At 41.2% G+C, this 27,815-nt stretch overlaps 1 protein-coding gene and 1 long non-coding RNA gene across 2 annotated transcripts; one reads left to right on the plus strand and one right to left on the minus strand.

Annotated features, from left to right (window-relative positions):
- Positions 1-13: 13 nt before the first annotated feature.
- LOC143840164 (uncharacterized) lies at positions 14-10,882 on the plus strand. Its single transcript, XR_013232054.1, has 3 exons — positions 14-437; positions 1,274-1,360; positions 8,364-10,882. It is a non-coding gene; the product is annotated as an uncharacterized LOC143840164 (long non-coding RNA).
- On the minus strand, positions 4,057-27,766 carry XG (Xg glycoprotein (Xg blood group)). The gene is made up of 10 exons (XM_077343327.1): positions 27,334-27,766; positions 20,630-20,665; positions 19,470-19,508; positions 16,056-16,118; positions 15,554-15,592; positions 13,294-13,359; positions 9,725-9,781; positions 7,853-7,891; positions 6,714-6,836; positions 4,057-4,210 (listed from the first exon to the last, which is right to left on the minus strand). Exons 1-10 carry the CDS (start codon positions 27,389-27,391, stop codon positions 4,194-4,196), a joined length of 537 nt encoding a protein of 178 aa, XP_077199442.1. The 5' UTR covers positions 27,392-27,766; the 3' UTR covers positions 4,057-4,193.
- Positions 27,767-27,815: the final 49 nt, after the last annotated feature.

Below are 27,815 nucleotides of genomic sequence, written 5' to 3' on the forward strand. Positions count from 1 at the left end.
CGCTCATTGGCCCGGAGGCGGCCCCTCCTTCGCCGGCTCTCCGGCATCCCCGGCGCGGTGGGCTCTCTGCATTCCGCTCGGGAGCGAGGAGGAGGCCGCTTTCGCAGGGACCGCGGCGTCGCAGCCGCCTCAGCCCCACCGGAGGAGGAATGAAGCGGCGGCCAACCAACAGGTCGCGCCAGGGCGTTCAAGGAGGCATCCGCAGCCCCGGGTGGAGGGGCAGAAGTCTGAGCCCGTGCAGTGGTGGCCGCTTCTAAGACCTCCTTTCGCTCCACCTGTAGGCACCTTGCCCCTGCAGCTTCCAGGACCGAGTCCCAACCTGTTCGAGGCCCGAGCCCTGCTGTGCTTTAACACGGTGGAAGGACTCCATTCTGCTGAATTTCCACTGGCAAGTGTGACCGCTTTAGAGGAAATCTCCCCTCCACTTTATATCCAGGGTAAACTCTTTTGGGGGCACTTTCTTCTCTTGCATCATTTCTCCCCTCCCAAGTGTTTTGTTGAGTTTCAGTGGTTTCACTTTGCCTCCAGTTTTCTCCGTGTAAAGTCAAAATGTTTCAACAGTCCAAATGCTGACTTGAAACTTATTAAGCTAGCAGATTCTGGGGGAAGGGTTGACTAGTAGCGGAAAGTAGATGCAAAGATAGGACAGCTAGACAAAAATAAATCGGCAGCCATGAATCTACCAGTTTGGTAGAATTGACTGCTGTCCCAGGTACGCAATATTATCACAGGCCCCTCGAGCTACGTAAAATAAAAAATCAGGACATAAAACCAGCATGTCAGCCTCTAGTTATTTTATGGCACACCTCTGTCATACAAGACCTCAGGCATAGGTTTGATGAAACTTGTTGCCTGATGGCCATCAACCAAGTCCTCAATTTTAGACTGATGCCTATTTACTGTAAAGGCTCAAAGGAGGAATCTAAGATTTCTTCCTGAGGGAGGCAGACTTGTGCAAACCCTTCCTCCTCTGGGGCTGTCAGAAGCTATTGTGAGTGGGGAGAAGAGGCTGGCTGCTGGTAGAATCTTCAGGGCCTTTGTTCAAATTTCTGAGGGCCTCCTAAGATTTGCAGCTTGCTCTCTGCAGGAGACACATGGTGCCCTTATGCAGCAAAGTTCAACTGTGGTATTCTAATGGTTGTTATGGTATTGTTTTCCTTTTTGTACTCCCCACTTCTCCAAATGGCAGTGGATCTCATAGCCATGATATATGGGCTTGGATTTCTATGGATATGAGAGCAATGCAGTTGTATGTTGTTTCTTTTATTTACAGGCATGCAAATGAAGCACAGGCACCGTGCCAAAGCAACAGATCTGCTATTCTGCATCAGATTCTGGGAGAGCAACCTTGCCCTACAAGGTGATTCAGGCAACTCCCATCTTCAGCCATCTGTTTATCTCTCTGTGCATTCCATACTGCCCTTTCTTCAGTCTCCCTCACACTTAGACACAGGCTTCATCCTCTTACCATAGGGTGAGAGTTACCTTCTAAAAGCTCTGGAAAGTACTTAAGCACAGCAGTGATATAGAGATCATCATCTGATAATTAACTCTCATTGAGAACACATTAGCCCTGTTCAAGTTATGGTGAATGCACATACAGTCCAAGTACAAGATACACATGGTTGTTCTGTGTATGTGTTGAATAATGCTCATGGTGCAAGCAAGTATGTTCATCTGAGTGGTAATATAAGCCACACATGTATCCAGGTACTGGGACCCCAGGTTAATTCATGAGTTAAATATGCAGTATCTCTTTCTTACAAACAGATGTATGTGCATTCACTGTAAAATGTGAACAGGACTATATACAGCAGTGAAAGAACATTAAAACTTTAGATGCCAGCTTGTTGTAGTGGCTAACAGCAGTGGCTTCTAACCTGGCCAACCAGGTTTAATTCCCCAGTCTTCAACATGCAGTCAACTGGTTGACCATGAGCTAGTCACAGTCCTGTATGAGCTGTTCTCACAGAGCAGTCCTGTCAGCGCTCTCAGCCTCACCTACTTCACAGGGTATCTGTTGTAAGAAGAGGAAGAGAAGATGATTGTAAGCCACTTAGAGACTCTCTTGTGTAGTAAAAAATGGGCTACAAAACCGACTCTTCTTTATACAGACTCATATACACTCATCAAACAGAACACATTTACAACATTATTTTTTATCCCAAAGGCAAAGAACTGTTGTTATACATCGCTCCAATATTATAGAAAGCATATAAGAATATTTGTCATCTTACCTGAATCATAGATAAGATGAAATAAAAGAAGACACATGGAGGGGATTTTCTATGGCTATCAGGGTATCAATTGATTCAGATACAACTTAAATCCCAAACAGCAAGAGCTAATGTGGTTTCCCCCAGCTATTAGCTATGGTTTCCTTTTATATAGATGAAGGTCTCATTTGCTGTGGTCATGCTCTTATGCTTCTTCACCCCTCTAGAACATAATACTACAGCCCTTTTTTATTGGGGGGTGGGCATCATGGATAGTGCTGAAGCCGAAAAGCTCAGTACTAGAAGGCACCCATACTTGTGCACTGTTGTACATGATTGTCATGCTTGTCAATCTACACCGGAAAAGTGAGATTTATGTTTTGAAGAGTAGTGCTAAGACTTGCCCAGTAAAATCTTGTATAGTGTCGGTGACAGCTGTGAGACAAAAAAATCTCTGGTGAGGGTAGGAAGTCAAGTTCACTCTGAAAATGGAAATAAGGGGAGTGTTCCTTTAATTTGAGCATGAGGTCTACCTGCCAGATCCATGAGAAAACAGCAGCCCAACAACACCATACCTGAAAATATGGGTGTGTGTATGTGTTCTAAAATAAGCAGGGGTTTCAGCAGAAAAAAAACTCGTGACCTACAATTCATGCATGAGTGGAAGACAGTGTTATGGGGAGCAAACAACTTCAGTGGCTGAAAGGGGGGATATTGTGAGGAATTGTCCACTGTGAAGGGTGGCTAAAGGGAAAAAAGTCCATATTGATCTCTTTTCAGTGTTCTTTTAATATTCAATATATTCATTTTTCCAAGTATTTTCCCTTAATACAAGAGTATTCACTTGACACAATTATTTGGATGCAGTTTATAAAAGTAAGCAAAATAGCTACAAGAGGTTGAGCTTCCCCATAAATTTTACAGATCATATATACAACAAATGAACTTGTAGCAATAATGACAATTTACAACTCATTCAAGTCCTAAAGAGCTAGACTTACTTTAAAAGAGATGATCAGGAAAGGTGAGAAATGTCTGTGCTTCATATGTTAGAAGAATTCAGCCAGTTTTTTTCTGTCAAGTTCTCAGAGTGTTCTTCCTTACCATAAATCCTATGTCATATAGATTTTTGTCCATGCAAGTTGTATGATTGCCATCTTAGCAATTAAAGGCAGCCCCTCCACCTGTTTTAACTAGCAGGAAAGCTGGTTGAACCTAAACTTCTGTATTCCCATTCTACATTTTAAAAATCAATGGCTCTAATCCAGAGCTCTTTCCATATGGGTAACAGGCTGTTTTTGTTTTTCACCCCATCACTAAGAAAAGTTGATCACTTTTTTTCATGTGATTGGACATCTCAGAGCTAGCAAGATGGGCTGACAATTGGTAGAACTGCTTTTGTTTTTGTAGTATAGCACAATGTGATTTGCTTATATAAGGGCTGAATCCAGAAGGGAATCATTAAATAGGAGTCTAGTTACCTGCCATTTCCCTAGATTACTTGGAATCATTTCCTGAAAATTAGTTTCTGTGAAATTTGTATCATAGTGTAAGGGAGATGGGCTTTTAGGGCTATGTATCTTGATAAAATACAATTCAATTGAACAGTAAATATTTCAATTGACACAAGTGCCTGAAATGCATTCCATGTTTCTAAGATTCCCTTGTTGTAAAGGTTGCATAAAAACAAAAACTAAGCACATTCAGTTTACCCCTTCATAATATATATATATATATATATATATATATATATATATATATATATATATATATATATATATATATATATATATATATATATATAAAGGTTGAACAAATCTCGAATCTGAAACATTCTTTGCCATGTTAATGGAGAATTCCGTCAACACTGTGTATGATTAATTGTTCTGGTTTTGAAAGGCTTATTGTTTTCGAGTTGCAGCCAATAAAAATTTCATATTGCACAGTAGAATCTGGGACTTTTTCTTGCCTGATAATTTAGGCAACTGTTCCATCTAAAATAAAAAATATGTCAAATTAGAATTTCAAAATGCATGATTTAAAATGAGACATGTGTACCTTAATCCTGAGCAACAACCCCCCCTCCCCAATTTTGTGCATCTGCCTTTGCACTTTGGAGAATCCCATATTCATATCAGATTCTATAGTTACTCATAAGGAACAATGAATTTGTGCACTGCACTCATTATAAACCAATTCATTGTTGAGACTATACTGATAAGTTCTGTAAAGTGCAAACCCTTATATACTGTCAAAGGTCAAGGCTACAAAACCATACTGGGAAGGATCCAAAGAACCATGGTGAAGCTTCACTGCCTCACCTAAAAAAGCTTCTTTAGGTGGAAATTCAAGGTAAAGAAAGTTGAAAAACGCTATGCAAAAAACCCTTGAGGGTTTTGTTTAATCTAACAAACAAGGATGCTCTCAGATATGTTGGCTTGGATCCACCAAAGTTTTTCTGCAGGCACAAGATTGTCCGTCTACGGACGGTGACTTTTTCACATTCCTCTACCCACAGTGGTCCAAAATACTTTTTCTGGAAGACGGGGGGGCCAGGAGTAGGACTGGGGGAGCATTTCAGTCTGCTGTGAAGGTGAAGCTAGAAAGTCATATTCTATTGAAAATTGTTGCACCCGTGGGAAAACACTTGTCCATTGGATCCAAGCCAGTGGGCATAATTTCCTGTGATCAGTGTCAATTAACATTGCCTACAGGTAGTCAACCTGTGGTCCTCCAGATGTCCATGGACTACAATTCCCATGAGCCCCTGCCAGCAAACATCTGGAGGACCACGGATTGACTACCCCTGTCCTAGAGCACACAAGTGCATTCAGATGCTACTGAAGGAAATAATGTGTGTAAGAATGCAGAGTACAAAATAAGATGTTGCCTTGATGTCAAATGGCAAATACTGGTAATTATTTTGGCTTGTTCCCCCCCCCCCTCTACTATTCATTCTTCAGCTAAGAATAATGTAGTAGTGAGAATTAGATCATCTCTATTTTGACAAAATTATATTCTTCTCCAATCATTAGGAGATGAAAGCCTAAAGAAACTGATGGGCAATAGATTCAGGATGATGCTCACCAGCTTACATGAATTTAAAAAGAAGTTTAAACAATTCATAGAAAATAGATCTATCAATCACTGTTTTCCATCTTGTCAAAACACAATCTCCATGTTCAAAGGCAGTGTACTTCTTAACACCAAGTGCTTACGAGCAACAACAGAAGAAGCCTTGTCCTTTATGTCTCCTTGTGGATTTTGCTTAGGCTTCTAAAGGTTGTCAGTATTATCTGAGACAATATCAGATCCCCACCCCCACCTCTTCTCAGCACCCCATATTGTCATGCCTGGAATCCACGAGGTCTAGTGCAACCATCCTGCAAAGGTCCATGTGCCATCTTGCTGATCCATAGCAACTGCCCATGTAACATTCAGCCAATTACACTTGGCCATTTGACAGCCAGCTGTCAGACAGTCAGCAAGACAAGAAGCTCCACCCTGGAAACAGGGAAGGGGAACAACTGGGAAGAGATTGCTTCAGAAGCTTCTTTTGGTCCATTTCAGGTTTGGTTATGCTCCCATGGTGCTTTAGGGCAGAAAGAGGCCATTCAGCTGTTCCAGGCTTTTCTAAGTCCTAAAAGGCTTTACAGCAGAGGCTGAGGAAGAAGTATGAGCTCTAGCTCCCTCCCAGTTCAGAAGGGAATAGAATTAAGGATATGAGGTATAGTGATCAATCTTCTCTGAGGCTAAGGGGGGTTCAGGGCTTCAACCAAATAGGACCCTGGCACATAGCTGTAGGTGGGAACCTGACATTTGATCATCATGGGAAACAGTCCTGGACTAAATGCACCTCTTGTCTGATCCTCTGGGACTTTTCTTAAGTCTAGCTGTCGGTTAGAATAAATAATACTAGGTCAGGACATAGACAAAACTGAGATGGTTAGGAGAGTGACAAGAATGATCCAGGGCCTGGGGACCAAGCCATATGAGGAAAGTCTGAGAGACTTGGGAATGTTCAGCCTGGAGAAGAAGAAGTTGAAAGGGGACATGATGGTTCTCTTTAAGTATCTGAAAGGTTGCCACTTGGAGAAGGACAGGGAAAGGTTCCTGTTGGCAGCAGAAGATAGGACCTATACTAATAGGTTTGTGGAGAACAATATCACTAGATATCGGGGACGGGGAAGTTTCACAGTCAGAGTAGTTCAGCAGAATCAATTATCTAAGGAAGTAGTGACCGACACCCCCCTCATTGGCAGTCTTCAAGCAGCAGCTGGACAGAAATTTTCTTCAATGCTTTAGGCTGATCCTGGATTGAGCAGGGAGCTGGACAATTATCTATATGACCTCTCTATGATTCTATGAATTGACCAAGTCAGTTAGTCAGACAGGGCTGTTACTTATAACTACCCAGTTTTGAAATTTCTTTGAGTGCTGCTTCATTCATAGCATGCAAGGTTAGTTTTAGTGCATAACTGCTTTAGGTGATCCTACCTCTTGGTTTAAAACAGTATCTCTTCTTCTTGTAGGCATTATAGCCAACTAGTCCTCCAATGGCACACAGCACAAGTATAGACACGACAGGTGATGTTATCTGAGCTGTCTTAGTAGCATCAGCTACAGAGGGAAACAACACATTTTATTTAGTTGTAACAAGCCTACTCTATTTTAGTGGATAGAATGTGTAAGATATTGTAGAGCAATTCTTTAGAATATTGTGCATTTAAAAACAAAGAAAATAATAATACTATAGATCTGGATGGTCTAGTCACAACAGTATTCATTAAATTAAAGAGTATTCATTAAATCACATCATATGGAGAAATTATGTAAAATGAAGTATTCAAAATTTAAAATAAAACACTCTTTCTGATAAATTTAGATTATGTCAAGATAATGTCTACAAGACAAAGATGTTCATTTTCACCTTTAGTTTCAAATTATCAGTCAAAGAATAACAATTAGAAATAATGGGTTGGATCCAAGGACCCATTTCTGCTGAGGAGGTCTTTCTGTACCATAGGAAAATATAAAAAGTAGTCATTGGATCCAACCATATTATCAATACTTTTGAAAGTGTACATAGTAAGTGTAGTTAAATAACATTAAATTAATATGATGCAGCCATTGCAGTTCAGATTTTCAGGAACTTATCCCAAACCTTCCCTCTCTTAAGGCAATTTAGAGGTATTTGGTGATTTTTAAAAAAATCTTGAATCAGTGGTACCCGATTCCGTTACAAAATAAAATTAGATCATACTGAATGCTAGAGATTAAATATGCCACATGGAGTTCTAAGCTAGGATGTAGAGTTTCCTAGATCATTATGCTGCTTAAAGATACAACATGGCACAAGTGCTATATCATGTGCCTTCTAAATAATATAAAACATAAAGAAGAAATTGTGAATTAGAAAAATTTGCCTGCTATCAAGGATTATTTGTAAGAAGTATGGAAAGTTGCTGAAATACTGAAGGTGTCAAACTGTATTTGAGAAGGATGTGATCAGAAAGTTTGGTAGAAATAGTCTATGCAAGCACATTAAACACAGCATGTACAGTACCACAAATTATACAAAATGAAGAGTTTCCTTTTGTCACTGTTCTAGTGCCCCTCAGCAAACCCAACCTTACCAGTATTTCCTCCATTAGCTGAAATGTGTTCATTCCCACCTGGAGTAGAGACGACAGCAGGGTTTTAGGGAAAAGAAAAATTTAACAGGTGATGTTTACCCAGTAAAGAACTACACCACCACAACCAAGGTTACCTGGACATGTTCTGAAATGCCAAACTCGAGGTTTCCCAAGCCTAGCCGATTACAAGCCCCACAGTGACACCCGGGATGTTCAGCTGGGACACAGCCAGCAGCAGTCTGGCTCCAGGATGGGATGCCCATTGCTTTCTGGGCCCCTGATGACCAGGAGCACACTGAGCCCCTGCAATGTGCAGGGCCTCCCCTGCTTGGGTAACATGGTCAGAGAACTGGTCCCACTTTGTCTCCAGTCTCCCTCAGCAGCTTAATCTTTAATAGAAGGAAACTAATGGCAGAGTTGGCAGGCAAAATGAGACTTCATCTGTAAGGCTGCATACACATATGATTACTGAAATGCATGAGAATTTTAATTTCCAACTTTTCTGGTTTAGAGGAATCCATTGGTTTTGGAATGCTGAGCAGCCAAAGGAATTTTCTGCAAGAAACATCTTCCCTTGATCTGCTTCAGACTTGGCTTTGGGACTGAAACAGCACAGGTGATGATCTCTGGATAAGCAATCATTGATATTGTTACATCTGTCAGTAGCATTTGATTGGGTCAGCCATGATATTTGGGGGGGGAATCAACTGTAATCATCATTGCTTCTGTCCTTTTCTAGTTGACAGGAAACAAAGATTTTGCATATGAGAAGCAGAGTGAACTAGTTTGAACGAGACAAGAAGGTGCCACAAAAGTCCCTTTTTATCCTCAGTGCTTTCTTTTATGTCAGACCTTTGGCTTGAGATCGTCTGGAGATTCAGATGGTATCTTGATGATCCCAGTTTTGCATTTCACTCGCTAAGTGTCTACAGAAGCAGCCATGAGTCACTGTTCTCAACTCAGCCATGTTCAAGCAGCCGAGGGAAAGCAACCCAAATCTTAATCCAGACAAGACAACAAAGCTGCATTTGTGGCTGGTATTGACTGCCAGACTTCCATGGGGGTTAAGCTTTCCTCAGTAGATCAAGTTAAGAGCTTTGGGGGAGGTTCTTGCTGATGGATAAAGAGCTTGGTGAGTTGCCAGCTGCACCTTCTTTCAATTAAGTATAACTCACAAGCTGCCCCGCCCCTCATTTAGACTCTGCTCATTTAGCCACACAGGTTCACACTCTGCATCATCCAAGCTGAACTGCCACAACACCGTGTAAGTGGGGCTGCCTTTGAAGAGGGTTCAGAAGCTTCAAGCCTCACAAAATGCTGCAACAAGATTCCTGTCTGCTTTCAGCCGCTTGAAACATACAATAGCAGCCTTTCAGTGCTGTAATTCACAGGAGGAGGTTTGTTTTCATATCACAACCCTCTCAGAGTCGCTTCCTGGGTTAACAGTTTTCTGCCGTGAATAACTTGCCAGTTATTTCTGTGAATACCTTTGTAATGTGAGTCAGTCATCTACCTCTTGTGAGAAAGACACAGACATTCTCAGCTGCTATCACGTTCTTGGCATACTTGTGTCTTTCTTTAGACAACGTAAGTGCAAACATTTTGAAGTTCAAAGCCACGACATGTAAAATAGTCTGAACAAGTCTTCAAAAAAGGGGGGGGCGCTTGTAACAAACCATGATTACCCCCAAATTTATTCCATAATAACTTCTCAGTTGTGTTCTTACCGATTTTGAATTAGCTATAACTGTTCTGTGTGTGTTTATGGAGCTCTAAAGAGCAGCAGCCCCTTTCCACCATCCCCTAACTACTTTGCCCTGCTGTAAAAGGGACTGTGAACTGAAAGAAGGAATTCAGATGGGTGTACATCACCTGGGCCCCTTGGAGGCAGAGGCTTCCCATCATTCAGATCCAAATCGTTAAAAGCACCTAGAAAGATACAAGCAGGGCATTAGCCTATCTTTCCAAGAGACATGGCTTCAACTATTTAGACCACACAGAAACGGCCCTCATAGTGCTGGTCTTAGGGCTAGTCCTGGCATATTGCCCAAAATGTTCTCTGCTTATCTAAAAAAGATAAAGGTGTCTATTGGAATGTTAATACTCAAACAAACAAACAAAACCACTGGTATGTGATCCCTCACAACAGAGAGTTAATGCTGTCAAGAACAAAATTTATTATTTAAAAGATTTCTGTGTCAATATTGCCAGCACTTTTACTTTATGGCAGAGTTAACAGTTGCTCAGGGTTAAGTAAGCATGCTAAGTAAACAATGGCATTAGAGGAAGGAGTCAAAGGCCAGAAGGTAAGAGCTGTGACTAAGATGGATGAGTCCTCTATCCTATCCAGGATTGCCCAACACTGGGGCCTTCCTCCTCTTGGGACCATTCAAGCTTTGTCAGTTTGCTAGCCTTCTATACTCCCAGTATCTGCTATGGGGTATGTTACATTCAGTGAGGCTTTATGCAGGCCACCCTATGCCACTGAATCCTCTGTTTCTTGGCAATATTACCACAAAGGCAGGTTACCTCTTTGAGTCCATGATGAACTGGTTCAGAACAGTCATGTGACTTCAGCTGCCAATGTGCCTATGTTTGTGTGTGCAGCAGAGAATGTCCCCTTCTCTACCTCAGAAGGTAGGTATTCATTATCTGCTGCAAGATAACTGCCTGAGCCTCCAGGGAGGGTGGTATATAAATTAATTAAATAAATAAAAATATATGGACAAATGAGAATGGGGAAAGAGAAATGCAGAATTAGAAAATAAAAATAGACTTTAGGATAGGGGCTATAGCTCAGAGATAGATCACCTGCTTGTTATGGAGAAAGTCCTGGGTTCAATTCCTGGCACCACCAGTTAAAAGGATCAGGTAGTTAAGGGATGTGAAAAATCTCTGACACCCTGGACAGTCACTGCCATTCAGAGTAGATAATACTGACTTTGATGGGCCAGTAGTCTAATCTTTAAATAGGACAGGGTCCTATTAAATAAAAGAGTAAGGCCACCTGGGGAGGAGTTAGGGCGGGCCCTGTCCAGGATAAAAACTCAGAGGGCCCAATCAGGAGCTGCGAAGCGGCTCCTGATTGGGCCCTCCGAGTCTTCATCCAGGGCCAAGCAGCCAATGGGAAGGTGCGCAAAGTGCCTTCCTATTGGCCCCTCACCAGGACAGACCAAAATTCCATTCACCCAGCCCAGTCTGGCTGCCAGTCTGCTCCTGACTACCAAAGGGAGAGGAGGTCAGTAGGGCTGCCAAGGGGGATGAGAACAGAGGCTTGGACAGGCTGTGCCAGGCCTTTTTGCCCCAAGGCTGTCCTAACTGTCATGTCCAACTGTAAATTGCCTCAGAACCCAGACAGAGCTGGCAGGAGGCTGCAGAGTGCTCCCCTCCCCCCCCCTTCAGTACTGCTGTGAAGGAGCCTCTGACAGGCCCTGACTGAGGGGAGGAGGCCTTTCCAAGAGCAACGCAGGGGAGCCTGAGGGCCTTCCTTTTGAAGGGGGGGGGAGGGAATTTCCCCTTCTGCCAAACAGTTGCCTGACAGGGAGGCTACAGAAAAGCCCCTTCTCACTTAAAATACTGCTCTGGCCGGGGGTTAGACACAGCCAAGCCATGTGTCTTTCTTCTTTGCAACTCTCTGCAGATTTGAGGCCCCTGCACAGCGTTATTCTGCAGAGGAAGCTGGCTCTTTTGTCTCCTGTTTCATCTGCACAACAACCCTGTGCAGTAGGCCTCAAGTCTTTCAATTCAACAACAACCTGTGTGGGAAGCCTTAAATGTTTCTTCTCTACCACAACCCTGTCCAAAGTAGCCCTTTCTGCCTGGGGAGCTGATCTTTATACTCTGCAGGTGAGCTGTAATTCCAGGAGCTCTCCAGGCCACACCTGTAGGTTGGCTACCCCTGGGTTGGAAATATCCCTGGAGGTTTGGAGGTGGGACTTCAAAATCGTACAATGCCTCAGAGTCCAGCCTTCAAATGAGCCATTTTTGCCTGCAGTTGGTAGGGAGTGGTGCAGGAGTGTCCCTCCTGGCCTATGGGTTATGGCCAGCCCTTATCAGCAACTGTTTGTATTCTGGGGCACAGACAGGCAGACCAGCATCAGTCCTGTGAGTCTGGAAAGTGCAGGAAGATCTAAATAAATATTTACAGCCTGAAACTAAATAGAGAACAAGTAAATGTCTGGAGACACATAGTAACTGAAATAGTAACTGGCAAATAACCTTGGCCTGGCAAATAAAAAAAACAATATTAAAAACCTTACTAAGGTCAGGACTGCTGTGCACAGACAGTCTTCCTCTTAGTGTTGCCAGCTTCCCTGTGAGGCTCGCTACCCCACCTCCCTCATGGGGAGTCTGCTATGGGGAGAGAAGGGGAAGACGACTGGAAAATGCTTTGAGACAAGTGAGGCCTGCTGGGTCACTGCAGCCCATTCTCAGTTCTCTCAGATCTCGCACAACCCCACATACCTCACAGGTTGACTATTGTGGAGAGACAAATGGAAAAGGTGTTTGTAAACCGCTTTGAGACTCCTTTGGGTAGTAAGCAATAGGGTACAAAAATCCGTTCTTCTAAGGAGCAACCATGAAAGAAGCATGTGGGCACATAACATTTTACCAACAGTGAAAATATGGGAGACAGAAGGAACAGGGTGGACACCTGTGTACTGTGACTACCCCATGTGTATTAGGGCAGAGGGGCATTTCGGTGAATGTGGCCTAAAGCACATAAGAAGGGAAATGACGCAGAACTGGGGGGAATTGGTTGCCATGTAATCTTCCCCTAAGAAGAGTCTCCAGTCTGATTTTCCCTTTACATATCTTAGGACATGGCTCTGGAAAGCCCATCTGTAACCACTATGCCACAATTCCCAAAGGTCAGTCCTCTCCCACACTCAATGAACATTCCACACCACAGGTTCTTGACACCCATATCTCCACACCCATGGCCTCATTTGTCACCATGCCACCACAACCTCCCACACAACACACATGACAACCCCATGCCCTTACAGACTGGACAACTCCTCCCCTTCCTCTTCCCACTGCCAAGCTCTAGCGCCCGTTGTATTCTTGGAGACAACGGGCTTTGCCCCTAGTTCAGTATAAGGCAACAAAAGGCATTTTCATATGTTCATGTGTACTTTTGCTGCCTTGATCATTTGTAGCTAATTCAAGACTTACAGGGATTATCTGGCTTTTTATCCTTCCCTTGCTCGATGGGCCAAGCATTCCAAGGTTTGTTTGTGGAATGAGCACAGGATGCTGACCCATGGTCCCGGAGACACACTCATATAGCCTCCCCACCTGCATGAGGGCTTTAGCCTGGGCCTGCCCATTGCTATGTTAAACACCTTTCAGATTGAAAAACTTACCCCTGAACTTGTAAGAGTGACATAATCAGATATCTAATGAATGAAAAAAAAAGAGTTGGAAATTGTTCTTACCAGAGTCACCATGTCTTCCTGGGTATGGTGGAGGTCGTGGATCTGGCTGAGGTTTCAAGTGATCATCTACGGTACAGCAGGTAAATAAATACAGAGAACAAATGCTAGCAATTCAAAGATTTTTAAGTGAGTAGGAAAGACAAATCCATATTTGTTAAAATGCATAACCAAAATAATAACATAAGCAGATATGTATCACCTAGGGCCAGGTACTAGATCCTCATGGGAAAGGATAATTTTTTCTCCAGAAAGGAGGCCACACTCATGATTTAATGTCTTGCTTCCTTTATATTACCATCTCCTGAGGGATCAGTAATCTTGTCATCCAGCCAGCTCATGACTCCACCTGTTTACGTCTAGTTCAAAGCAAGGCAACTCTCATATCACAGTATGACAGGGATTTGTTTTTGACCTCTAGCCCACATGGCTCCTTGCCAGTTCTACTGGACATAAAAAATAAACTGGAAGCGGGACAGTTACATGCTATTGCCGTAGCACACTGGGAAGTATTCCAGAATATGACTTTTTATTTGTAGACTAAATTACCAGGACAATACTTAGCAGATTTACCCCTTTGTGTCCATTGAAGACAATGGATTTAGAAAGGTCTAAAACTCTGTCTTCCACCCCACCCCACCCCATGGAGACAACAGAGCATGAAAAGCAGGCAAGACAAGGCCCCATATAAGTAAAGGATTCACATTCAATATAAATGTTGCATTGAAGATATATATAATGTGTGTGTAGTAAACTGTATAGTAATAGAAATGCCATCATCGGATGTTAAAAATGTATTGTGTATTTTCTTGGCTGAGTGTAGCTCATAAATAAGATTGTGTGTGTGTGTGTCCCCCCCACCACATTGTCCTGGCAAAAAAGAAGAAGAAGAAGAAGTACTGACAGCCTTACAGATTCCTTCTTTTCTTCTCAACATGGTCATTTAACTTGGATATTTATATAAACAAAAACCTAGTTTGGAAGCCCAGGTTTCTGCAGGCACAAAATGTAAGTGGCTTCCTGACTCTAATTTGTCACAATTTGACCAGGGTTTACATTGTGTTATTTGCTGATTGATTGGAGAAGCTTTTGCTACAGTAAATACACTGTGTTTGGCAAAGATAAGATTAAGAGGACATCAGAAGGAGTAAACTGTAGAAAGGGACTAATTAAAGCCAGAGAATGAAGCCTCCTCCCAGAGGCAATGCTTTTCAGGAAGACATTGAGGGGGAGATAGTTGTTTGTGTTGCAATGTGCTGGTTTTCTATTCTGCTAGTTCTAAAGGTGATTTTAGAGCGAAGCTGTTCTGTTAATAGTCTGATTTATAGCGGGTCTCATGAATGTTAACTTTAAATTGTTTTCATTGTGATGGCATCTTACTGTATTTATGCAGTTGCATTCTAAGCACCATAAGGCATGTCCTTGAGCAGCTCCTGAAAAGTCAGGCACCTTCCAAGAATGCCACTTAAATAGGTGGGCAGGAAGAGTCTGCAACTAGACAAGAGATCCATAAAAATTGCTGACAGTCAGTCCCACAGGAGTAGAAATGTCTTCTTACACAAAATAATTCCATAATATGGATTTAAAACAATGATATTAATATACAAGTTAGCCAGTCCTATATTAGTCATGTGGTATGAAGGGTCTGGACCTGATCAGTACTCCCTCAAAGACTCCCCTTCCCTCGCTTTTTTATGAAGAGAAACTAAGGCTGGAAGGCTTGACAATACTGTTGTAGTTGTTGTAGTTGTACGCTGCTTCTACTGCTATATATACACATTTACAGAGAGGGAGAGAAGAAAAAAATATGATTTGTAGAAAATATATCTTGTCTGTTCACAGCTCTGATCTTCATATTTTAGTATCCATAGATGGGGACATGTTAAGAAATAGATACCTAGATATAATTTTAATAAGTTGAAAAGCTTACATTTTCTTGTCTTTGCTTGACATCCCTCCTAATCAGCACTTAGCATAGGATTGGATTCTATAAAATTTAGTTTAAAAGGGTTAAAAAGGTAAAGGTATACCCTGTGCAAGCACCGAGTCATGTCTGACCCTTGGGGTGATGCCCTCTAGCGTTTTCATGGCAGACCCAATACAGGGTGGTTTGCCAGTGCCTTCCCCAGTCATTACGGTCATAAAATTTAGTTTATCATAAGTCAAATATGCATTACTGGGTTTCATCAGAGCTCACTAGTGTAAGGGTAGGGTAGGGAAAAAAGAGAGAAGAAATGCTATCAGACACTTAAAACAAGCTTACCATTACCACCAACTGCATCTCCTAAATCGAAATAATCATCTACAAGAAATCAAACATATAAACATAGGTGAAATCAGTTTAACAACAAAAGAATACAAAGAATCCAGATCTGTATGTTTCATGTTTCAGAGAAGCTGTGTAATATAAGCTGTAATTGTGTCTTGTAGTTTTTGTTACTGCCCTTCCTGGTCATCACCAGGAGGCATGTTGCACCATTGTCTCAACATCATCACCCCCATCCCCACCTCCTCTCTTGCCCTTTGTTATAATGAATTCTTGTTCCAGTCTATCTTAGGTTGAGAGCCAACTGATGCATTAAGAAAGCATTCTAAAAATCTTAATAGCATTTCTCTAAAACAATTCATGCCTTTCTACAAACTTGCTGAAAAGCTAAAATGCTGGCCACTGAAATTATGGATAAAAACAAATCCACACAAAGAAACAAAATGCACCAGGATGAAAACCACCTCTGGGAATTATAACAATGGAAATAAATTCATACCTCTGTTTCCATGGCTTCCTGGTTGTGGTCTCAGAGTTGGATATAGAGGTTTAGGGCGATTCCCTATAAAGGACATATATTGCCAGATATTTACTCTCATAAGTTCAACAGGCATTTTCTTTCTTTAGAAAGAAATGTATATCATCCTACTTGAGATCACTATGCGGGTGATCGTCGGGCTTGTTTTTTGCCAGCTCAGATATAGTAAACACATAATGAAAGTTGCAAGCATGTTTGTTAACCAGAACTTCCCATATAATGTGGCAGGCTGGAAAGAAATTCCACGAAAAAATTTATCCAGGGGCTTATCTGCACTGGGCTTTTACAGCTTGTTGGGTTCACATCAACAAAAGACTTCTTCACTTGATACTGGTTTCCAGTTGGGATTTGCACAGGTGAGCATTTACCCTGGAGTCAAACTACTGATTCCATGGCATATGCTTCATCAGAGAAATGCAAACCCATGGCACTCTATTCTGGGTGCAGGTGGGCTGCTTCATTCAGCTTTTCCCCTCCCCACTCTGCAGCCGCACCTCCAGCACTTACATTGTGCTGCGGTTGCTCCTGATCAGTTGGTAAGTGGCAGAAGCAGCCCCTTTGTTCTGTTCCTCCATTTCGGCTTTGACTGGGTTGTGTCTAAACTTCTGTGCTGTGGAAGTGTTCTTCTGCTTTTCCTGGCCCCTTAAGTTAATGCAGTAATCACTCCTATCAAAAGGACCTAAAGAGGAACCTGTGGTTGTGTTTGAGGGAGGGAAGGAGGGGAGGGGGGAGTTCAGAAATAAAGCACTTGCCTTGAAACCATAGCTTTACATGTTCAAGGCTGGCTGTGGGTCTTTTTTATTTTGAACAGCTCATGTTTTAAAAATGTACCATTTTTAAAACATGTGATTTTCAAAAGTCAAACAATTAAATAAAACTCCTGCATGAGGAAAAAAGACCTACAGCCAACCTTGAACCCATAAAGTTGTAATTGCATGACAAATAGCTACTAATGGAGCTACTATAGCTCAGTTCTGATTCTGTGCCTGAGGACTATATTCCCAACATCTACTGCTTTTTTCCCCTTAAAAATGAAATGAAGTGCCTCCACACAGTTGTTTGTTAAACAAATAAATCCCACTGTAAAACGTTCCCTTCACTTTTTTGAAAAAAGACCAGAAACAGGGTGGCCCTGGGGAGCATTTCTCCCCGTCCCCTAAGCCCATGAAGGAATAAACAGTTGGAGGTAAGGACAGCTCATCTTTACTTCTGATATTAATGCTTAGCAGAAAGCTAAAGGGGCTGCTTCTGCTGGAAGCTAACCAATCAGGAGAGACCACTCAACAAACTAATGAAACAAAGGAGGGGAAGTCTCAGGGATCAGCCCCCGCAAAAACTGGTTTTTCCAGTTTCCAGGGAGAAGAATCTGTTTGGGTGTGGATTATAGCCGGTGGGTTAACACTTTTTCAAGTCAGAGAAATTATTCTTGTAGATCTCTGGAAAGATCCGAGTGTGAATCAAATAGAAATCAGTAGGACCAGGAGCCAAAACAACGAGTGCAGACCCAGCCCAGGTCAGACAGAAGCACTATTCTGTAAAACAGAATTCCCCAGTGTGGCGCTGACCAATGAGTGAAATGGTATCTGAACAGCTTTCCAAAATGCAGGTAGGACCTTTATAATGCAGGGCTTATTAGTTGCTGTCCTTATTCAAGTGAAACTGCTTTCTTTTCTTTTTTTAGTATTTTTTTAAAAAAATCAGGAAAGTTACAAAGAGTTTCAAAGATAAACAGTTTCATAAATATTTCAAATATTTGTCCCAGTGTTTTTGAGTCTTCCAGAGGTCTGTGGTTAACCAGATCTGTTAGTTAGTCATTACCACCAAGTTTTGTGCTCCATGAGTCCAAGTGGGGAGCCTGTGAAACTGCTTTCCATGGTTGCAGTAGCAGCTCCAGCCACTCAGAAATCCTGAGGACTTGTGAACACCCAGGCTTTCCTTACTCATTGTGAGATTTCCCTTTTGGACCTGACCAATGGCTGTCATGAAATGCTTTGACAAAGCAGAAAAGAAGTTTTGTTCCGGAGTCCAGGGTGTTGTTGCATAAGGAAAGATGAGCATTCAAGCATAGAATCCCATTCCCCTCCTTCAGACTTGAAGATCAGCCCACAGCTTTTACGTTTTAATCAGTAATACTAACCTTGACAGTCAAATATCCAGACTCTTAATAAGGCAGCTGCACATGTTCAGTGAGTCTGCCATGCAATTATTTTGTAAATTGAGGAGGGAGGTATTGCATTTGGCTCCACCTTCATTGGCAGCCATTTTGGAGTGATGCATACCACCCCCTCTCAAAATTATAGATGTACATGCAAGTTCAAAAAAGTTGGGGATATAAAAAGTATAGGATTCACTAGACGAGCTGAGAGGCCAAAGGTTAACATATTGGTGCCTCCACAGTCTGCCAGGTATGTTGCTTTCAGGAAGGGTCTAAGATGCAAATCTTTTGACTTGCTTTGGCAAGGCTCCCCATAATATATAATTTCACTGTTGAATGCTAGATTTTTTTTATCATATAGCTTTGTTTTAATATTTTTATTTTTAGGTATTTAGATTTGTGAGATGTCTTGGGTAATTTGAAATACAGCATAGAGAATTTCTAATAAATATACTTGAGAGATACATCATTTCATGCCTTGTCAGTACTCTAATACTGATACATACAAAAATGTTATTTCCTCTGTTCCCCGTAATTAATTTGGATCTCTCCACTCACGCCACGTGTCTTTCTCACTTTCAGGCTAACCAGATGTCTACATATTTATGTATTGCCTACACATGCAAAGTAAAATTTGGGACATCTGGCCATTCTGAAATTGGCACAGGTACACAATTCCACTGCTATCCACCCAGCTAAAGAGCAGCTGCTTCTTTTATGGCTAGGTGCCCAAATCTTCACCTGTAGGGTTTTTTTTTTTTGTTAAGCAGAAGGGGATTTCTCATATACTCCTGTGGAAGAGAAGCAAAAGAAATACAGCATCACTGCACCCCATGCTTCAGTTCCCACTGGGAGTTGATGAAATTTTCACTCAGTCTTTGTTTTTTTCCATAGCTCCCATCCACAATGAATTACTCTTTTTGACCTTTTCCAGAGTTTTATATCTCATGAGCCAGGCTGAACATGGTTTACGTTGGGAGATAAGCAAGATGGGCACTTCAAAGTCAATATCAAAATTCAGTATAAAATGGAAAATCTGGAAAGCCTTACATAGACATCTGGAATTGCTATTACATTACCAAAAATACTGATATTGTCCAAAAGCTATTGGGAAGTCCCAGTTAAGGCTGGGAACTTGTATGCATGAAATTCACATTGTGGCTTCATTCACTGATATATGACATGTACATTTACTTGGCTGACTGAGGTTGGGTACTCACCTCCTGGTGGCTTTTTGGTCATAGGAGGCTTTTTAGTAACTGAGGAAGAAAAATCATAATCACTGCATCTTTCAGTTGTTAGTTCACCTATTTTTATCATGCTTTGTCTCCAACATGCTCAGGGTAAGGTACATGGTTCTTCTCTCCTCTACTTGATCCTTACAGCAGTTCTGTAAAGTTTGTTAGGCAGATAGAATGACTAACAAAATTTCACCCAATGAACCTCCAGGGGTGTTAAACCAGCATCTTTCAGATCTCAGTCCAACTACTCCCTCACACTGACTTTCCAGTCATAAAAAGGAAGCATCTCTTTCAGATTAACTAAATATTATTTCCCACCTTTATTAATTAAGACAAGGAAAATCAAGTTCTGTAACATTTAGGATAATGTTAAGAGTTCAAGGTGTCATATAAAATGAATGCACATGCACCTCTCCTACCTTCTGACCTGGATATAAGGTATGATGGACGCCCATTCTTATTTCAATCTGGCAGAATGAGCTTTGACTCATAAAAGCATATACTCTGGGAAATTTTGCTAGTCTCTAAGGTAGTTATTGAACTTGAATTTTGTTCTAACACAACAGAATAATTTAGGACCCCCCCTCCAAAATTATCTATAAAACATGCCTCACAAAACAAAAAATGTGATGCAGAAATGATCAAATATGGTTAATATACTGGTCCCTAATTTGAATAATATATATTTAACTTAATTTGCTTTTTTGTTTGATTAAACATAATTGAATGGGCGTTTTACAAAATAAAGAAAAAATGTATTCAGGATTTAGTAGCGACCTTGGACTAATTAATGGCTATTGAGCTGAATAAAGTTAAGTCCAGTGATGCGTTCACACTCAATTCTTCACAAATCTGCACACACAAAAGCTTTTTCCTTGAATAAAACTTCATTGGACTTAAAGGTGCCTCTGGGCTCAAACGTTGTTCTACTGCTTCAGACCAACTTGGCTACCCACCTGAATCTGGCTATTAAGCTGTTAGATTAAGAGGATTATGCTATGCATTTGTTCATTTTTTTATTTGCATAAAACCATAAGTCATCTGTATTCACTGGAGGAATTCACAGAATAAATCAATATTTACACCTGTATCCCATGGTTCAACTGAATAGCTGGGGTTGCTTCTCCAGTTATACATACCTGAATCTAGAGCATCTGACAAGTCAAAGTCTTGGCCTGTCACAAGAACACAAACATCACATCAGGGGTTTATAAATACCATGTGCTTTAATTCCTTTGTTAGTCTTTGGGGAATAATTTTATAAGTTATACTTTTGACATGGAAGTTCCTTGCATGTTCCACATTGATAGCTGCATCAGTTGTCATCATAATGTGAACATTACTACAAGTCACAACTAGAAGATCGAGGATATAAAGCAAGGGTAGTCAAACCGTGGCCCTCCAGATTCGCTGGCAGGGGCTCATGGGAATTGTAGTAATGGACATCTGGAGGGCTGCAGTTTGACTACCCCTGATAAAGCCTCCATGTGAACTTGTAGCAGTGCATTCCTAAACACAGCTCCATCCTTCTAAATCCATTAAAGTCAGTATGTTTAGAAAGATGTAACTTTGGTTAGGAGTACACTGTAAATCTTTCAAGACAGTATAGCTGGATAAGGAACATTTATCACACATAGGGAGAGGAGCATGTTTATCATCAGCCCTGATGGATGCTAGGATGCAAACTTTTAGAGATAAATCTTCACTAGACATTTTCCCATCACAATACCCAACTGGTAACTTATCAGGAAATATGCTATATTTGAAACAATTGGGCCACAGTTGGAACATTTAATCTTATTCAACTAGAGTTTATGGGTAAATTCTCAAAGCAGGTTAATGAAATTGTTCATGCATAAGTAGCATTAGTTGAGTCCTATCTAGGGTTGCCAGCCTGCAGGTTATAGCTGGAGATCTCCTGAATTCCAGGCAACAGAGTTCAGCTCATGTGGAGACAATGGCTGCTTTGGATAGTTGACTCTATGGCATTCAGGCTCCACTCCCAAAATATCTAGGTAGCCCTAGCTCTTTGGGGGCAGGGGGGGATTATGTCATTTTTTTCATGACAGCAATTCTTTTTTTCCAAAATATTATCTATATTTTTATCCTTCAAATTTATCTTTATACATCTAAAAAGGAAAATGTGAGATGCTAAGTGTAGGTTTGCTCAGCTAGATGACTTATTGGGTAGTCCTGTGCAAACTAGCATCTTTTACCATAACAAGTCTCCAAAGATTGTTGTGGAAATTAATGTTAAGAAACAAAAAAAACCTGCTCCTGCCCAGAACATAACAGTAGTCATATTAGGTCATACACACTGGTCAAACAGATGCCCTGAGGCAGCCTGCAAGGTGGGCAGGAAGGCCAAGGGTCCTGATGCTGTTGCCTCCTCCATTTCAGAGGCAGTAGGTGAGGCACTAGTCTCTATACCATTTGTAGTTCCACTAGGAGAATATGGTTGATTCGCAATAGAAATAGGCTGGTAGGAGGATATACAGAAAGGATAGAGACATGAGGAAGAGGATTGAAAAAAGAAGGGAGCTGAGAAGAGAATGGAAAAGTAACTAGAAACCAGAGGGAAATCTACTGGTAAGATTTCTGTGCTGTTGACAGAAATGACAACTGGGCAGGAAAGAAGTAGACTGGAATAGTGGGAAGGGGCAATTTCCCCCCCAAGAAGATCAGCTACAGGAAGTTCAGAAGTGGAATCAAAACTCAAATGGAATCTTCCTAAATTAATCATGGTTATAGATTCAATTCATACCTCTTTCTTTCCAATACTGTATTCAATCTGCAGTCTATCCATCACAGATGTAATCAAGAAAATGAGGCATTACGAATGACAGAAGTATAGTGAGACATATGGTTAAATAAAATAATTTCACTTCAGATGATGATAGAAATACTACTGCAGAAAATCCAATTCATTTTCAGTCTTATAAAAAAACAACAACCCAGAAACTTGCTTTTAGCACTGTTGTTGACCAAGAACCAGTCACTTTAGAAAAATCCCCCTAAAATTAAAAGATATGTCAATATTCTGATGGGCGTCTTGACAGTCATGCTCCCTAGCTCATTATTGTGAATCTTCCTAAATTAAGAAAAAATGTTAGAGCCTATCAAGGTAGATAGTTTTGATGAGAAAAACAATCAAGACTCTTCTCAATCAGTTCTATATCAGGACAGTCTCTTCTGGGCTGGTAGGATTCAGAATTCAGATCACGGTCAGATGTGGTGGAATCTGGTATTTACCAAGTATTAACAAATGTATGTGTTCTTCAAATAAAAAACATGTTAATGACCACTGCCCAGGAACAAGCAAAATGTTATGTGCAAAACCACCAGTCTTTCCAGGAGCAGGAGGATTGACTATGCTGTCTCGGTACTCTATACAATGCATTCATGGTGAAATCATAATTCCACAATTGTGAAAAGTAAACATATGAGTTAAGAAATAGCGAGCTACAGTCTTAACATGCATCTATGACATCTAGTCCCATCTTGGCAGATATCAGAAATTAAACGGGTTTGGCCTTGGTCAGTATTTTGAAGGGAGACCTCCAAGGACTATCAGTTTTATGACGTGGAGGCAGACAATGGCAAACCACTTCTGAACATCTCTTTCTTTGAAAAACCCACTGAGTCACCATAAACTAGCTGTGACTTGATGGCAAAAGAAAAAAGACATGTCATAATACCATAAAGATTGCCACCACAATAATAATCCATTTTGTTTACATATCTTTAGTTATTCTTATAAATCTACCTACTGAAATCCTAGGACTGTCTAACAAGCTGGTTTGTTGAATTAAAATATGAAGCACCATTAATTTGGAAGGCCTCAGATCTTGACCCAGTGCCAAGACAAATTACCCTAGAGGAAGCAGATTATATCTGATGATTTGGCCAATCACAGGAATGGCAAACAGGCTGGTAAACAGAACCTTTTTTCCATCACAAAACAGTTTTGCATGGTATCCCTCCATACCATTAAAACAGGAGAGTGTTACTTCTATATGTACTATACAGCCTTGTTCCAATGAGAGTTATCATTGATTGGTACAAGTTATAAATATCAATTTATGGGGGGTGTCAATCCATTTCCCACTGTATCCCTTCACACTATTTCCTCTTTCTTCCCCCCAGCACCTCTTATCCTAGCATCCTTATGAACTCCCCTCTTTCTTGCTTCCTTCTCACTTTCCCACCAATCTTTTAAAGTTTGCCTCCCAGTTTTCAGCTTTATTTATTATTTATTTATTTATTCCCACCAATGGGAATTCAAAGCAGCTTATATCATTCTTCTCTCCTCTGCTTTATAGTCACAACAACCTTGTAAAGGCAGGTTAGGCTTAGAGATAGTGAGTGTCCTATGGTTAAGCTTCCATGGCAGAGTAGGGATTTAACTGTGGGTCTCTCAGATGCTAGTTGAGACTCTGGCCACTCCACTCCACTCCACTCCACTCCACTCCACTCCACTCCACTCCACTCCACTCCACTCCACTGGCTTTCAACTTTCTGTCCTTCCTTCTCTTGGCAGCCTTCCCCTATGAAAAGCCTACCCAAATTGTCAAAGTCATGTGGTAGCAAGTCTTTCAGAGGAGTTGTGTGGTAGCTGCAGTCAGGCCCAGCCAAGTCTTGCAAGCTGTGAGAAGGCTGCCTCTGGGCTCAGGTATACTGTACAGCATCAAGTTGCCTGGTAGCTACCACAGGCATACAAACTGCATGGTAACAAGTTGCCACTCGTTGTTGGACATGTTTGATATATTCCCCATCTAGGGCAGGGTGCAGGAATAGACTGGGAGATCAAAATGGTCCTAGAAAGGGCTCCCCATCTTTACTGACAGAAACCGTTGCAGGCTGGCAATATTGTTGTAGCTGCCTAGCAGCCCCCACAATGGCCTGTCTTAAAGATACTGCTTCAATTTTTTTTTAGATTTCAGATTTTTTCTGTGAACCTGAGGTTTTTCTCAGGTTCATAGAAAGCTCTAACTTGTCTGATCATGTATCTACAGATGGGGCCATGTTGAGAATTATATTGATAAATTATTTTCTGTAGTGGAATTGTCCTGGAAATCTTGTAGTATGGGATTGCTTTCTCATAGCACTGGAAGGAAAAACTTCAGGGTAGACGTATGCATTGTCAAAGGGAAGCCATAAAGGAAAGCTGCTTTGCCAGTTTTAGCGGATGTGTCAGTCAGGCCCACAGAAGTTCTCCTGTCATTTTTCCTCAAAGTACCCATCTGATAAGCATTTTTCACTTAAATGAGAGACTATTCTATGCTCCTGCCATTTTTACTGGGTGGGTTCAGAGACCAGGACACTGGGAGTTCATTTCACCTCTCTATAGTGACCCCAGCATGGTGGTCAAAACTGAACTAAAACTGAACTAGAGTATCCATCCAAAATCCCCAATTTATATACATGTTATATAATCTGCCCAGAGCCATAGGGAAGGGCGGTATAGAAATCTAAATAAATAAATATACAATAGATCTTCCTGCTAGTACATGCTATTGGTTAGTTTAAATTTAAACTGACTCGATCCAGCAGTCAAGATCTAGCCACGCGTTGGCTGATTACAATAATCCTGCCTTGGACCTCAAGCTTGGACCTCAGAAGACACACAACACTGATAACTCCCCCAGTGAGCCACACAACTTTAGAAGAGTGATTATATAAACTATCCTTCCTGTTAGCATCTATGTTGTGCCAAAAAAATTTTTAAGCAGCATGCGCGAGCAATACCATAAGAAATTATACCTGTAGTAGCAGAGCTGACCAGCCCCAATAGTGAGTATTCCCTCCTATGGCAATTACAGCATGCCTAAATTATTTCAGTTTCAAGCACTAAATTTGGTAACCACTCTGAGGCATCAGTTCAGTTATGAAGGGAATAGTCAGAACAGGACAACAGGGCTAGTGTGACTTCAAAGAACTAGGACATGAACACCCCCTAGGGCTGATATGATACATGGGTCAGAGACTTTGTGACTAGGGCCAAAGGATCTGGCATGTATCCCTCAAACATTGTTAATTGTCTAGCAGGGGATGGCCTGAACAGAATGTTTTCAGACACTGGAAACTGAGCAGAGTTGCTGGGATTTACGGAAAGCCTAGGTAAAGAAGACCTGACTTTTTTGGCATCAGAATCATGCAGAGCTGGAAAAGACACAAAGGGCCCTCCAGTCCACACACACCCTTCTCTGGTACTTAAAAAACACATACCCCCCCCCCGACAAGTGCTCATCCAGGCTTCTCAGAGTGTTACCCAAACTGAAATGAATTAAAGTTGTTTGATGACAGGAATTAAAGACAATCATGGTTATTCCATTTTGAAACTATGAGATTTAGTTTCTTAGATGGACTTGTCTTCATAGATTTTTAAATGAATGTAATGGCTATTTCCCCCTAAAAATTGATCTTCTTTTCCTAATTTTAATACTTATAAAACATGTGATTTGGTCAAGCTTGGCAGTTTCTCATATAACAAATCAAGTCATTAAAAGACTAGCAATGTAGCCCTGAGATGAGGTCTTATTCAAGTCTGACAAAGAAGGATAATCCACACAGTCTCATTAAATCTGGTATGTGGAATTTCTTGTTTGGGAAAACACACTGGGAGTTGCCTCATTATTGCTGAGGCCCAATTTCCACATACAGAGACAGTCTTGTATCTGGATCAGTGTGTTTTCTATTTGCTATGTTCCTGGCAAAAGTTACCCACACAGTGCATTTTGACAGTATTTCTCTACTGATTTCCATTAAAGAATAGTAGAATTTCATCTTGGTTTATGTACCTTAATGTCTCACCATTTTACTTCTAAAAGAAACTTATCACATTCAGATTTCTTTTTTATTCACTGACTAAGTGACAATTATTTGGTTAGTTTCAGCCCAGTAAGAAAAATAGTTTATGCAACAGTGACCCAAATCCAACAAAACTACCAAAAAAAGTTTACAGTACTTGACCAAACTGTGTAAATAAATCAGCCAGATGTACGGAAAGCCATTCAGAGTGTAGTGAACACATGGAGTACCCTTAGCAGGCTAGAGTAGACACCCAAAGTTCTTTCTGGTTCAATATCTGGCAATAACAGAACAGCTTGACCTATGCCTGGAACTTACTTTCCTGGATAGTCTCCTTTTCTTAGAATTCTAATCTTTGTAACTCATTTTACTATATTAGAAAACAGCAAGATATACAAACCCACCACACTAAACAACAATCTAATTAAAACCCACTATATTCTTTCAATTCACTTGAGTTATACTGTTTTGTTTTAAACTTCTAGCTGACCTCCCCCCCCCGCCCTTATGTCAAGAAGTCTGTTCACAAGATGCTTACAACTACTTAAGTAGGGCTGAAGTAGCTATGTGGAAGAAGGCAATGGCAAACCACCTATGCTCCTCTCTTGCCTGGAAGTTATTCCTGATGGGTGAGGTTACCATGACTTAGTGACAACTCAAAGACACTTCTTCTTCTTTAATTCCTTTTATGAACTCCATTTATAATGTTCTTTGGTGGCCCCAAATGGGTGGAAAAGTAGGGCCTAAATCTGGTAAATAGGTAGTAATAAATGCCAAGATTAGAGCTGGAATACATGAACGGCAGTATCTCTGACCATGCACAGAGTACATTTTACTACAGAGGAACAACAGTCTGATCACAAATATCTAGACCTGGAGAGCAAGACCTTGTATTATGCTTGAGCAAGCCATCTTTCATTTTACAACTAAGACTCTGAAAACAGGAATGCTGTTTAAAAATAACCATTACAACGAGATTAAACAGTTCGGTTTAGCCGCAGCTCAACCTGAACAGTGTTCAATAGCTTCTTACCTGACACATGGAGCAGAAAACAGCCTGTACACAAAACGGCCACTGTTAACTTCATCATGATCTCGTCTTCCGCTCTCTCAGAGGCTTTGTCCGACAAAAGTATTAAAACACAGCTGGCTCTTTCCAAAAGTTAATTAAAAGAAAAAAAGACTAAGCAGGTAACGATATAATTTCCCATTCAATCATGTGCTACTTCCAGTCTGCATTTGTCCGAAACATCCGTATTATTCCAACAAGAAAAGATTTGGAGGAGAAAGTTAAAATCCAGGCACAAATTAACCGAGGCAGACTTTTGGCTCTGTCATAATAACACCCACACATCCACATACTCCTTATTAACCTATCAGCAAGAGGTATGTAGGTCAAAAAAAGAGGCGGGCAAAACTGCTTATATCACAGCCAGTAAAAGACACACCATCCAGTACTTATTCCAGCTCATTTTCCTTCCCACGGAGAAGGCACCCAGCCCTTCAAACTAATTC

The sequence above is a fragment of the Paroedura picta genome, chromosome 6 (assembly GCF_049243985.1).
Source record: "Paroedura picta isolate Pp20150507F chromosome 6, Ppicta_v3.0, whole genome shotgun sequence".
NCBI classification, from domain to species: Eukaryota; Metazoa; Chordata; class Lepidosauria; order Squamata; family Gekkonidae; genus Paroedura; species Paroedura picta.

Excerpts from the sequence above, each read along its gene's own strand:
- XG (XM_077343327.1), bottom strand. The coding sequence starts at position 27,391 with ATGATGAAGTTAACAGTGGCCGTTTTGTGTACAGGCTGTTTTCTGCTC. Across the intron at positions 19,509-20,629 it reads GTCAGATGCTCTAGATTCAG|TTACTAAAAAGCCTCCTATG; the intron begins GTATGTATAACT and ends TTTCTTCCTCAG. Across the intron at positions 9,782-13,293 it reads AGGAAGACATGGTGACTCTG|GTGCTTTTAACGATTTGGAT; the intron begins GTAAGAACAATT and ends GTATCTTTCTAG.